This window comes from Phoxinus phoxinus, assembly GCF_949152265.1.
Source record: "Phoxinus phoxinus genome assembly, chromosome: 2".
Lineage (NCBI taxonomy): Eukaryota > Metazoa > Chordata > Actinopteri > Cypriniformes > Leuciscidae > Phoxinus > Phoxinus phoxinus.
The window spans coordinates 5,991,769-6,006,466 of NC_136877.1; the positions used below are offsets into that span (position 1 = coordinate 5,991,769).

The 14,698-nt window shown below is 37.9% G+C and overlaps 1 protein-coding gene across 1 annotated transcript in view; it reads right to left on the bottom strand.

Annotated features, from left to right (window-relative positions):
• pkd1l2a (polycystic kidney disease 1 like 2a) overlaps nucleotides 1-10,630 on the bottom strand; it is a gene marked incomplete at its 5' end in the record, with an annotated part of 33,215 nt that extends 22,585 nt beyond the window's left edge. The window contains 8 exons of the mRNA XM_079605009.1: nucleotides 148-263; nucleotides 1,000-1,407; nucleotides 2,860-3,086; nucleotides 4,442-4,589; nucleotides 6,489-6,599; nucleotides 7,661-7,852; nucleotides 8,260-8,418; nucleotides 10,312-10,630. Coding sequence (XP_079461135.1) covers nucleotides 148-263; nucleotides 1,000-1,407; nucleotides 2,860-3,086; nucleotides 4,442-4,589; nucleotides 6,489-6,599; nucleotides 7,661-7,852; nucleotides 8,260-8,418; nucleotides 10,312-10,630 — 1,680 coding nt within the window. The remainder of the gene's footprint in view (nucleotides 1-147; nucleotides 264-999; nucleotides 1,408-2,859; nucleotides 3,087-4,441; nucleotides 4,590-6,488; nucleotides 6,600-7,660; nucleotides 7,853-8,259; nucleotides 8,419-10,311) is intronic.
• Between the last annotated feature and the right edge of the window lie 4,068 nt (nucleotides 10,631-14,698).

Consider the following 14,698-nt stretch of genomic DNA (forward strand, 5'->3'; position numbering starts at 1 on the left):
TACATTACATTATAGTAAACACGATTTGTTTTTACAAACTAATGATGTTGAAATGATCTTCTGTGGTGATTAACAGCATCTCACACAGAGCTCTTGGATTTTGAGCTTAAGTATTGAACCATATGTGTTTGACTCTAGATCACATACTGTGTCTCCATCCTGTTGGTTCACTGTTTCATTGTGACAATAAACTGTTGTGTTTCCACCGTCCGTTTCCATGCTTGAGAAGGAATTATCTGCTCTGACCACAACATTAAATTCGCCTAAATGATAGGACAGAGAAACAATCAGACTGTAGAAGCTGCAAGCTATGTGATCAAAATACACACCACATGACCAAAAGTGTAATATAAAAACACTCTAAAAAATGCTGGGTTGTTTCAAAGTCAAACCATTTTTGGGTCAAATATGGACTAACCCAGTCGTTGGGTTAAATTTTTAAATTACACTGTTAATCCAACTTTTGGGTTTGTCAATATTTGACCCAAAATTGGGTTTAAAACAATCCAGCTTTTTTTAGAGTCAGTCTAAATCCATTTTCATATTTTCAGTGGCGCGAAGATATGGAGGGCAACTAAGCTTAATGTGTCACATTCATATTCTGTGCACATCTGCTTACCTGCATGTGTCATCAATAAGATACTGATTTTGGTATTTTAATAACAATATCTTAGTACGTTAGGATAAACCTGGAAAAAGTAACGTGTGGGTTAGCAGAGGAAAGCCTTGTTTTGTCCTTCAGGTGGGCACGTGACGTCACGTGAAAACTATAAATGTTTTGAAATGAACACTCTAAAAAATGCTGGGTTGTTTCAATCCAATTTTGGGTCAAATATGGACAAACCCAGCCGTTGGGTTACATTTTTTAATTACATTTTTAACCCAACGTTTGGGTTTGTCCATATTTGACCCAAAATTGGGTTAAAACAGCCCAGGATTTTTTAGAGTGAAACATTCACTTTTGGCCATGCAAAGTAAGTGTCAATCAAAAGGCAGCACCTTGTATTGTGTGCGAGACTTGGAAAAGCTGTGGACCTCCATGCAGCATCTCATGCATCTCAGAGAAGGTGTGATTGGCTCCAGACAGCATGAAATGCAGTTGCACCGGAGCTCCCCGAGCCAGAGTCACGTTGACATGGAGGACACGCACCGGACACTGCTCGTGCTCACGCTCCACGTCTGCTATGAGGCCTTCCACTGGCTCCAGCAAGCACAGATCCAGGACGGTGGAGACATCTTTCGGCGTCACCCCGTTGAGCGCCACAACCGTAAGCTGGTGGCAGCCTGGCCCGAGCTGCTGCTGGACCTCTGGAGATACAGGGATGTCATGGGGAACGATCCCTCTGATAGCAGATGTGGAGACCAGCTCTGTATCTCCATGCTGAATTTTGTAGGTCACATTTGTTCCTGGCGGAGGTAAACATTAATTTAGATTTTCTCAGTTTTTAACACTTACGTATATAGGGCCCTATTTGAACGATCTGAAACACAAGTATCAAACGCGAAACGCAAGTAATTTTGTGGGCGGATCCTGGGTGCTGTTGCTATTATACCGGCGGGATAAATGACTCTTGCGCCCGACACAAATCTAAAATGGGTTGGTCTGAAGTAGCCTCATTACTCATAGGTGTGGTTTGGGCGTAACGTGCAATAAACCAATCAGAGCGTCCTCTCACATTCCCTTTAAGAGCAGACGCGCTTGTTCCATGGCGGATTGCTATTATAACGGCGGATTTGCCAGCGCACGCAACTTACATGATGGTAAAGGGGATTTCGCAGTCTTCAGAGTTTAGTTTCCTGGTTCTTGACGGACAACCCACTTTGTCAGATGTCCTTATATACCGATGTGTCTTGCCACTATTGAACAAACAGGTTTGATCCATCATTACTACAATTAGCCTGAATAATTTGGGTAAATGTGTAAGCTAGATTTATGCCTATTTTTTCACATCTTCATGGACACCTCAATGATTTCCCCTGTGTGGTAATATTTTTCCTTGTAATTATGTATGTTTTGCAAAAATATGAACTGCTGTGTCTGTGTAGATGAGAGAAGCAAAGTGTATGTGTGTTGTGCACACGCTACATTATGGCCAAGCATGCGCCCTTAAAATAGCATCTGAATAACACACCACTGACTTTAGACTAGGATTTTCCTGGTCAGTGGCAATTGTTTTCTAAAACTGCAAAATAGCAGCAGGGAACGTTTGTGCCGGAACACACTTCCTCTTTTTGCTGAACCACCCCGCGAGCGCAAGTTCATTACCTAATTTATCGGAAAAAGTCTGCTGTGTGTCGGGTGCAAAATAGGAATGATACATGCGTCGATGTACAAAGTCAATTGCGCTGGGTGCAAGATAGAGCCCTTAATGTCCTTTGAATCACTATACATGTTTTTTTCATCTGGTGGTTGAAAATGATTGTAAGTAAATGGATAATAAGACTTAAAAATATTGCAACAATTGCAAGAAATAATGTAAGAATTGCACAATTCACAATTCTGACTTTTTATAAAGTCAGAAATGCAAGATATTAACGTGAAAAAAATTAAGTCAGAATTGCAAGATATAAATGTATACAAATAAAGTCAGAATTGCAAGATATAAACTTACAAAAATAAAGTCAGAATTGCGAGATATAAACTTACAAAAATAAAGTCAGAATTGCGAGATATAAACTTACAAAAATAAAGTCCGAATTGTGAGATTTAAACTAGCAATTGCAAGAAAAAAAGTCAGAAATGTGAAATAAAAAGTCGCAATTAACTTTTTATTTTGTTTTTTTGCTCTTTATTTTTAAAACAAGTTTTTCATCGGAAAGTAATTAAACAATAATAACAATAACACATTTATTTTTTACCTGCGTCTAACTCCACTTGGATTTTCAGAGGGTTATTATAAAGTGCTTTGCAGTTCGTATAGTCTGTGGATTGATTCATGCTGTGGCACTTTATAGTCCCAAACTCTCCAAGTGGTTCCTGGATAGTGATGATTTTGTGGGCCATCACATGCCATTCACTGGTGCTGCACTCCACTCCGACAGTGAATACTCCAGCGCGACTGTACTTATGCACCACATTCTCCATCCTAAAGAGTTCTCACAGTCGAGCATTAGTCAGTCAAAGTTCTCGTGTGAAAAAGATGTGTGCTTAATTGTATACTTCAAATCTTAAAGGCATATTTTATACTTGAAAGTAGGGGTGTTAAACGATTAATCGCGAATAATCGCATCCAAAATAAAAGTTTGTGTTTACATAATAAATGTGTGTGTACTGTGAAGTATTTTGTATATATTTTGTATATATAAATACACACACGTTCATGTATATATTTAAGAAAAATTTGTTATTTATATATAAAATATTTATAATTTATATGTAATATAAATTATATATTTCTATATACAATATATACATGGAATATAATATAAAAGCATGTGTGTGTATTTAACTATATAAAATAATTATACACAGTACACACACATTTATTATGTAAACACAAACTTTTATTTTGGATGCGATTAATCGCGATTAATCGTTTAATAGCCCTACTTGAAAGAATAAAAAACTATGCTATACTAGACAATATAATATTAATGAAATAAAAGACCTCTTAAGTGCACTTAAAGAAAGTACATTTTCATGTTTCGTAACACACTTAAATACACTTTTTTACACTTTTTTCATTATATTTGAATAATCTTTTGCCATGCTTTAGTGAAGTACTTATTCTGATGTGTTGAACATACTAAAGCACATGTAACGTACATGATTATAATTTTAACTGAAGTGTTATTTGATAAGTTACATGTTTTCAATTGTGCTTAATTACAACATCATCATTACAAATGTTTAATTACAAACATGACATGCATGTTTCAACAGAAATGGCATTAAAAGTCTATTTGAGTTTACCATAAATGCTTGTTAGTAATACTCTATGACCATATTCTGAAGACAATAGATATAATTATATATAAATATGTCCTACATAAATGGGTCCAAAAAGCACTTAAAAATAAAGGTTGTTTATCGGCATTGATGGTTAAGGACCTTTAGAATCCATGGAACTTTTCTGTTCCACAAAGGGTTCTGGGTTGGGTTCGAAAATGGTTCTATTAAGAACTTTTCACTGAAGAGACAAAGAGAACTTTCCTTTTTTGGAGAGACAAAAACTGTTCTTTTATGGAATTTCTGGCAAAACACCATTTTGGAACCTTCATTTTTGAAAGAGTAGTGCATAATTTCAACTATAATACATTTTAATTTTATTCAGTCTACATTATTTTAAAATATATTATTTCCGTAATAAGTAATCTTTTTAAAAGTATGCTAAAGTGTATTTCTTTTTCACAAGGGTTAACATGTACATAATATTGAAATGCTATTTTAATAACTCAGTGCTCTTATGTTCATCATGTCATGCAGAAGGGCAACACTCACTCCTCTGGACTGTAATCATCAATGATGTGTCCATCTCCAGCACTCAAAGTGCACGTGAGGTTGCCTTGAAAGGGATGCAGCAACCACTTCACTGTGATGGTAATGTTGTCAAAGACAGCAGCCAGTTTGCTCATCAGCAGATGTAGAGCTGATAACAAGAAGCGCAATGTCTTAATATCAAGTTGTCAACATTATTCAAATTTGGAAATAAAAACAAATCATAAAAAAGTTCAAGATTAGAGTAGATGTTAAGACATTTTTTAAATTGAGAATTATTTAAACATGGTCAACTTTTGATTCATAAAAGTCTCAGGACAGTTGTTTGTCTTAAAAGTTCAATAAACTATGTAACTCTAGAAGAACATTGTTGTAGTTGTGCTTCGGCTCTGCGTGACTGTGCGGATGAATATGACCGTTCGTTCATAATAGATAATGCTTTGCATTGACCTCTGTCTGAGAGCTACATATGGGAATTTATCTGTTCAATAAAATACCTTATCCCTTAAGCGGCACCCCCCTTTTTTTAATAGACATGAAAATGCACATTGCGAACTTAGATGGTTGTAATTCAAGAATGCTTTGGAATATAGATGTAAGATTGGTCTTGTTTTAAAGAAGACATTTGGCAGATTTTTGTAGAAGTGAAATAAATTAAGGAAGTTAAAGAGAAAAAAGTTATAGAAGTTTGAGTTTATGAAAATGTACAATGTTAAAAATGTAATTATTCATATTTTATATAAAATATATATTTTCAAAACCTGGTGGACTCTAAAAATGCAATAAAATCAAAGACAAAAATCTGAACAAGTTGTGTTTCAAATTTTAGGTTGATATCTCAAAAAATAAGCTTTCAGTGAGATTTAGTTTGGGCGCAGTACCACACTTTTTCACTAGTTGACATTACTGCCCATATAAGGGCGCCTCCATTTCCATATGTTGTTTGAGTGATCTGAACCATTATTTTTACAATTTTCATACAATTTATGAAGTAGACATCCTATTCAGAAGAAGTATTGGAAGTGAATCTATAATTTTTTTCTTTATATTCAAAACATTTTCAGACCTTTTTTTCTAAAAGAATTGAATCGATGCTATCTTTTGAACTCTTGGCATGAAAACAAATTGAGGTTTCTACCATTCTTTCATCACTATTTCAAAATAAAGGTCTGAACACGCCTTAGGAGTATGAAAATATTATTGTTGCAAATTGATCAATTACGGCTCCTCTGTAATATATTTTGAAAATCAGTCATCAGTTACAATCAAATATGTAAACTAGAGATTGTAAGCTTTCAAATGACATATAGTTTGTCAAGATTAGTTTAGGTTTAGTATAGGATATTACTGTTTTAAATATGTAATGGCTGTGGCCAATATAAGGGGCTAACCTGTCGAGTGTAAAAACACCATCATCTCCGTGTCGCTTTTCGACATTTCAAATCTCTCAGTTCTCGACACCCCCGAAAAAGCCAAGCTGATGTTGATTCTTGTTTTATTACGAGCTCTGTTGCGTTCTCTTTTCTCTCCTCTGTTCGGCGTTTGTTTAAAACGGGTGATTTCCCGGAGGTTGGAGATTTAGCGGCTCCATGTCAACATTTTTCCACAACTAACCTACGCCACTCCCACACCAGACACACGTCAAAGAGTCAACTTTGTCTAAGATATACACTCTTATAATAGGCTCACTGTAGTGATTCAGGGAAAAACAAAAACATGTTTTGGAAGAAGGATTGATGATGAATTGACTTAAATGTAGTTAATTTTAAAACCAAAAAAAAGTTACATAGTGTACCTTTAAGTATTGCTTGTGTAACTTAAATGTTCTTTCGACCGACATGTCTAAATAAATGGAGGATTATGCAACAGATAAGATGACAGAATCCATGCAATCAGTCACGTACTGGGGTAATAAACCAAGTGTCTAAAGGCCACAGTGTGTAATACATATGCACCATATTATCAACATCAGATATGATGCTTTTTATGTAAGGAAACTGTAATATTGAGATTTCATGTTACACTGTTTGTAGGACAAAAGAGTTCTGACCATCTTTGCAATGATATTCCACTGATAAGTAGCTTCCCAGCGCAGGGCACGGCTCTCCAAAAGATGATATATCGGCGGCGGCCTGACACAGCTGCAGCCCGCGGCAGTGCGCTTGACAGAAGACAAGAAACAGAACCGCTTACATTCAGTGTGCAAATAATCTCGAACATTAATCACTATATGCTGCTGAACACACCATTGTACATGCACAAATAAACCATTGTGTGAATACCTCTGTAAATATTGAATTCGAGCCTTTTTAAGGCTAAGAAGCATGTAATCTGATAGTTGTCGAGTGCTTTTGTAAATGATAAAGAAGCTTTTTGCGCTTTATTGCCCTTCATGGTTTCAGTCACAAAAAAGAACGCTTTGCAAAGTCCATATGTTCCCCATTAATAATAAACTGTATAGATTAGGGAGTGGTTGCGTGAAACACTTTTGCAATTATATAATCAATCTTAAGTGAAAAAGCCTGAAATCATAAAATGTACTTTATTGTTTATGGCATTTTCCATTAATCAGTAAGGTAAAAAAAAAAAAGAAGGTATGTAACTCTTAAAAAAAAGTAAAAAATGGTTAGCAAGATATTTGTAACACATTGCTATTGACTTTAAACATTGGGAGGTCAAACTAAATATTATGTGAGCTGCTGAAATTTCCATTTTTATATGGCGTTTGCAATTTTCACAAACATATTGCCAAATTTTGGGTAGCACTTTATTTCACGGTCCTGTTCCCCATGTACATGTACTCATTATAGTAATGGTAATAACTGGGTTATAACTAGATACTAAATTACCGCTAAACCTCACCTTAACCCATGAAGTTGCCTTATATTACCAGTACTTTCTTAGGTAAGTACACTTTAAGTACACGTCTGCAAAATATAGTGGGACGTGTAAATACAGTTTAAATTTTTAATATGTGGTTTTTAGGAATAAACAGTAAATAAATATAAACATCAAAAAGACCAAACTTAATAAATTCATTAAGATCAATGGATATGTGAAGGGATAACAGTTAACAGATAACACCTGTAAGTGTGTAGTTTGGGTATTGAATGGTTGATCTTAATGGATGCCGTAACGAACAGTTTGAATTCATGGGACACCTAAGTGTAACCTATTCATGGAAAGTGTCGTATAATAGTGGGAGACTTGCAGTGGATGTACCTGACACAGTATCTACTATATCGATCCAGCTGCACTCGTCCTGCTGTGGAGGAGCGTGTGAGGGAGCGTGGCTGGACCTGCAGTAATGCACCGTCTTCCTACCGTAGAAGCTGTCGTCAATCTCTATCACTTGACCAGAGCCACACTGAAGCGTAGCGTTGTGGTCCGCGCAGGCTAAAGAGCGCCCAGACTCTAAAAAAACATTGATTGATTGCTAACTCAGGCGCAAAACAAATAAAAAAGGAAAGTTAAGGAGGGAAATATTTGGTTACACTATATTTTGATGGTCCACTTTAGACATTGTACTAACTATAAGTAGCTTTGCGACTACATAACTCTCATTAGAGTATAAGTAGGCTGTAGACTGTTAGGTAAGGGGTTTCGGGTTGGTATAATAAGTTGACATCGCAAAGTTACTTGTAGTCAGTAGCATGTCTGTTGAGGAGCATCACAATAAAGTGTTAGCAGATATTAAGCAGACAGTCTACTAACACTAATGAGTTATCTGACAAAAAAGTTGCAAAGGTACTTATGTTTAAAGTGGACCAGCAAAATAAAGTGTAAAATACCAAATATTTTAATATAAAAAAGAGACCAACCAAACTCGCAGATGAAGTAGAGCTCCTGGCTGCAGTTACTGGTGGTCTCCCACTGAAATCCAGAATTTCTTCTGATGGAGCCACAGGATGCGTTCAGCGAGGGATCCTGGAGCCAGTTGGAATAACTAACATCCGAGCCATCCAACCAGGACAAGGGACCTGGGAACAAAAAAAAAAAAAAAAAAATCTGGTTTAGATCATAATGGAGATTATTTGCTTATGTCGTGAAGCCCTACATCTTTCCCTCACAGCCTTTCCAGACCATTTGTAGGACAAATCCACGTTAAATTCAATATGGTGTCTAACATGACTGAGGTCTGCCTTCCTCACTATATGAACCGAATTCAAACACTTCTCACAAACCATATTATTGCTAAAGACCAATTGTTTTAGTGTCAGAAATCAGATAAGATGATCCAAGTTTGTTTTGAGCAAGTCTGTGTTAAGGATGTGTTAAGAGGTATTTGATTTGAATTTGAATTGTACAATAAAAAAAATTTGAAAGCAAAATGATAGAAACCCTGTTAAGTACAAATATATTTACATCATGATGATAACTGAGCATTCATATAACCTAACTGTGCTGGATATAACCAGCGCAACAAAAGGCTGTACTCCCCTTTCCGTCATGCCTACAATAGCCATCCATAGAAACAGAGACAAATCTAGCACAAAAGGAGACATGGCAATAAAAAAAATTGTCTATGCAGAGCCAGAGATTTGGTGTCAAGCCACAGACCCATTAACAACCTGCTGCTGTGTAGAGATAACCCGAGTCAGCTGGCAGTAATGCTGGAGATGTTACGGTGCATGATTGAAAAATACTTTATCTGTATGTGAAACGCAGCTGACAGGAGAGATAAGACATTTTAACAGTCCTTGGTTTGGTTTATTCAAAGCATCACTGACAAGTAGGGTCCAAATATAATCAATTAAGTATCAATTCGAAAGCTTGAACACTCAAAATTAATCCTGTGAAAAACGTTTTAAAATTGGACATTGCATTACCATAATTGTACTTCAGTTCAAACCCTTTTAGTGGGCTCGCTTTGGGAAATATGAACTTAAAATTTGGAAAACAACTTGGTTAGACATATGGCTTTGATTATAGTCATAACCACCACAGCCTAGATATATTTTCATGTCATGACAAGCACAGTAAGGACACTTTCGAAATATAAACTTCTATAAGTTTTATACACATTAATTTTGTGAAGCTGCTTTCACTTCTGCAATAAAGAAGTCTTCTTTTTAAAGAGACCAACCTTAGGTCTGTATTCGGAAGAATTCATGAACTACGGCCATTTAAATTACTTAAATGGCTTTTTACATGCTTAAAAACAGTTAAAAAGTTAAGGTGCAGCTACTAATTAATAGTCCATATATTTATTTTTATTTATTTTTTAATCGCCACAGCCTAGATATATTTTCAAAGCTGTCATAAAAGACAACATGTGACCCTGGACCACAAAACCAGTCACATGGGTAAATTTTTTTAAATTGAGATTTATACATCATCTAAATAAGTTTTCCATTAATCGTTTGGGTTTCACTTATTTGGATGGTCCCTTTAACACATTCTGTTGTCTATAAGTAACATTGCCCCTTCATGTCTACTAACTATCATTAGAGTGTTAGTAGAGCATTAGTAGACTCGTAGGGTTAGGGTTAGAATAAGTTGACATGTAGTTGGTGGGTTAGGATAGGACAATATTTGGTCGAGATACAACAATTGAAAATCTGGAGGGTGCAAAAAAATCAAAACATTGAGAAAATCTCCTTTAAAGTTGTGCATTTATGTTCGCGATTGTGCTGCATTCACTCACAAAAATAAATGTTTTATATATTTACGGTAGGAAATTTACAAAATATCTTCATCGAACATGATCTTTAACTAATATCCTAATGATTTTTGGCAGAAAAGAAAAATCTATCATTTTGACCCATACAATGGCTATTGCCTAAAATATACCCGTGCGACTTGTGACTGGTTTTGTGATCCAGGGTCACATATGTCTTGACAAGCATAGCAAGGAAACTTTCTAAATATACCTTCAGTGGCAGCAGAGTCCAGAGTGAGGTTGGTGGAAGCGGGTGCGAGTCCGATCCACCAGTCCTGCTCCGCCTGCAGGTGTTTTTGGAGAAACTGTTGGGTCTCATCAATCTGGATAAAGGCCAGGTGCCCACCGCCCCGCTCACACCAAGCCTGAGCGCTGAGAAAACTGCGCTGGAGAGCCACAAACTCATAGCAGGAGCTCTCAAAGGCCTTCTGGTGCTCTGGACAGGAGAGAACCTCCTCATCGTCACTCCAGATCGAGATTACATGAAAACTCACTATTAGAAGCAGAGTGTAGAGAGTGTGATTGTCCATCTTCATCCTTCACCCTGTACATGAACAGAAGCAGCCTGATCCCGGCGCTTTTAAAGGACACCGACGTCCGCCCCCAAAATGAGAGTCTGATGCCACCAATAGACTTGTTCACAACAATGGTTTGACTGCTAGACGGCTGGCCTTTGTGATGTGCTCTTAGATGCATTGACACAAAGCATCTCACTGCATTGTGCCCCTCAGGCCCCTGTGTAAATAACACTAGAAGCATTGATGTCTGACTACATCCACAGCCTGGGCAGAGGGAGATAAGACAAGTGTTGAATCCAAAAACAAAGCTGAAATCTGATGACCAATTACAAAAATCTTTAATAGAGTTAAAATCTAAATCGCCTTATTGTTTCTACTATCCATTCAATAAAAATCCAACAGTAAATACAATTAATAAAACAAATTGAGGAAAATGTGAGAGAAAAACATATTTTGATCAAAATGTATACCAATCAAAAATAGGAATGAATACTTTGTCCTCAATTTAGTATGCTCTTAATGGTCAGTATGCTCCTGATGTTCACTGTGCTCATGACGTTCAGTATGATCCTGATCCTGATGTTCAGTATGATCCTGATCCTGATGTTCAGCATGCTCCTGATGTTCAGTATGCTTCAGTATGCTCCTGATGTTCAGCATGCTCCTGATGTTCAGTATGCTTCAGTATGCTCCTGATGTTCAGTATGCTTCAGTATGCTCCTGATGTTCAGTATGCTTCAGTATGATCCTGATGTTCAGTATGCTTCAGTATGATCCTGATGTTCAGCATGCTCCTGATGTTCAGTATGCTTCAGTATGCTCCTGATGTTCAGTATGCTTCAGTATGCTCCTGATGTTCAGTATGCTTCAGTATGCTCCTGATGTTCAGTATGCTTCAGTATGCTCCTGATGTTCAGTATGCTTCAGTATGCTCCTGATGTTCAGTATGCTTCAGTATGATCCTGATGTTCAGTATGCTTCAGTATGCTCCTGATGTTCAGTATGCTTCAGTATGCTCCTGATGTTCAGTATGCTTCAGTATGCTCCTGATGTTCAGTATGCTTCAGTATGCTCCTGATGTTCAGTATGCTTCAGTATGCTCCTGATGTTCAGTATGCTTCAGTATGCTCCTGATGTTCAGTATGCTTCAGTATGATCCTGATGTTCAGTATGCTTCAGTATGCTCCTGATGTTCAGTATGCTTCAGTATGATCCTGATGTTCAGTATGCTTCAGTATGCTCCTGATGTTCAGTATGCTTCAGTATGATCCTGATGTTCAGTATGCTTCAGTATGCTCCTGATGTTCAGTATGCTTCAGTATGATCCTGATGTTCAGTATGCTTCAGTATGATCCTGATGTTCAGTATGCTTCTGATGTTCAGTATGATCCTGATGTTCAAAGATTCACACTACATCCAAAATCGAATACCTCCCTGCAATATGGGGAAAAACCGTAGGCCAACAGAATGTCCAAATACATGATATTCAATAAAAACAGTTGGTGAAAAGTACTACTTCTCTCAAGATTTTAAAGTGTGTATTCGATGGACACTTTACTATCCCATGAGACCACAGGAGAGGTTTTATGAATGGTAGTGAAGTGATGCTGGTATAGGTCACGTGACAGTAACAACATGCTGGATGCAGTATGTCCAAATTTCATTCATACTATATAGAACATACTTTTTTAACGGTCACAAAGTAAATTCCAATTCAAATGTAGTACCTACTCAGTATGCAATTTCAGACACACTGTCAGTCTATCTAAACTCAAGCCTTTTCGCAAACTTTTCGCAAGCCTACTCTGCTCTGATTGGTCAGACGGCCCAATCTGTTGTGATTGGTCTACTGCTTACAGCTTGTGTCGAAAATAAACTGCCAGTTACCATATCTGAATTTCAGCTCCAGAGGCTTCCTTCGTGTTGGTTATTTCGTATCAATCCCAGCGTGAGTCCGCATCCTTGTGAAGTGCATGCAAAGTGGATTTGCAGCGCTGAAAACAGCATCTTCTCGACATGTCAACAACACAAACCAAGGCACAATAGTGTTTGAGGGCAGGTCGAATTAGACGTGGTTCACGGGCAGCCAATGAAGAACATAGGCTTGCATTATGTAAATTTGTTACATTGTTACGCAGATACATAACAAGAAGTTAGACCGGAATTACTGTCGACTCATTTCGGCAGTTCTGAATCGATTCTTTCTTTTAGGAGAATATTACTTTATTTGTCGTGCACTTTGATCTTTAATACTTTGCAGACCTTTTAGATTTACAAACAAAAGTTTATATTTGAAAAAGCATAATAGGGGCACTTTAATATCTCATGCAATTAAAAAATCATAGCCAACAACTGACAATCAACAAATGACAAATAAAATTGCTGGCACACGACTCTTCTCTTGGCAGTCCATTGATGTCGCTGATGACAATACTTTGCACAGCTCATCTATAGGCCCTATGCACAGCTTCACTACTTCCTGAACTTAAGCAGGGTCCTTTGTTTCCTGTCTGCCAGGATTGGCCAAACTGATTAATCCAGGTGTGTCTGATTATTGTTGTTGGTCAGACACACCTGGATTAATCAGTTTGGCCAATCCTGGCAGACAGGAAACAAAGGTCCCTGCTTAAGTTCAGGAAGTAGTGAAGCTGTGCATAGGGCCTATTGTGCACTCGTAGGTGGCTGTGGAGTCCAACAGTAGGGGCATGGGAACTGTCCTAGTTCAGCAAGTGCAGATGCAACAATCTCCGTCCTAGCTCGGGCCTCAGTGATGTGTGCGCGGCGTCTCACCTCAAAGGTGCCTTGTGCCTGCCTTGAGAGAGTACACCAGCCAGTTCTGTCTTGTGAACGGTGCTCTAGCTCTTTTGGGGCAATCCCAGCAAGTGTCATGTTGGACTTCACGCAGTCTTTGAACTTTTCGCGTGGTCTGCCTTGCTTGCATTTGCCTGAGCAAAGCCCATGCACCATGTAGGAGCTGTTCTGGCAATCTGCTGTCATACATGCGGATGACATGCCCTGTCCATCGAAGCTGAGATTTCAAGATCATGCCTTTCGATGCTGGTTGTCTCGGGTCTGTCCAGGACCTCTGGGTTCGTTTTGCACTCTTGCCAGCAGATGCATACAAGTGACCCTCAGGCTGCGTATGTGGAACTGTTCCTGCTGTTTAAAATGTCTTCTAAGGTTTCACATCAATGCAGGAGGCCGGTGAGAACAATAGCCTTGTACAGTTTGTGGTTAGTCTGATGTTGTCCTGGTTCAATACACATATTTTTAGGCGGCCAAGGGCTTGACTTGCTTCGCATATACGGACACTGATCTCCTTCGTTCCATCGCAGGAGATAACACTACCAAGGTACTTGAAGGCTTCGACTGTCTTCAGTTCTGTCCCATAAATGGTGATAAAGGGAGGAAGGGCATTGGAAACGGGGGCTTGTTGTAACAGGACCTCTGTCTTGCCCAGGCTGATGGTTAGACCAAAGAGACGGGAGGCTTCCGCAAACTTGTGTAAAATGCACTGGAGATCAGGCTCTGTGTGCCCCGAGAGAGCAGTCGTCGGTAAAGAGTGCTTAGGGTATTTTACTAAACCCTTATCAAAACCGTGTTTCTATTAGACTGAGGTAAAAGTGCATTGATATTTGTGTAGGCTACTGGCAAGCTCTGTTTATTTGTTTATCATACACATACATTGATAAAACAATTTGCCGTCATTCATTTTCCATGCTTTACTATTTGTTCTATACAGGCAACAGCCATCTGTATATAGAGCTGCACATTGAATTCTTCCTATAGGCTACTTTTGAATTAATCTGTTTATTATCAGATCTGTGAATGTCTATACATTAGCTTTATGATCAAATATTTGAAATGAAAACAGACAAACTTGTTCCATTAGTGAGTTACGTCAACTGTTCAGTGTAATTTGTTAAATCTGTAGCTCTCAGTAACACGAATATAGATTAATCTGAAGCATACAAAAGCAGTGCTATAAGGCTCCACTAAGACCATGTTATGAAATGTTCAGTAGAGTACAAACTTCGGTGAACTTGCCCTAGTTTACACTGCCATGTGTCATCAGAGGAC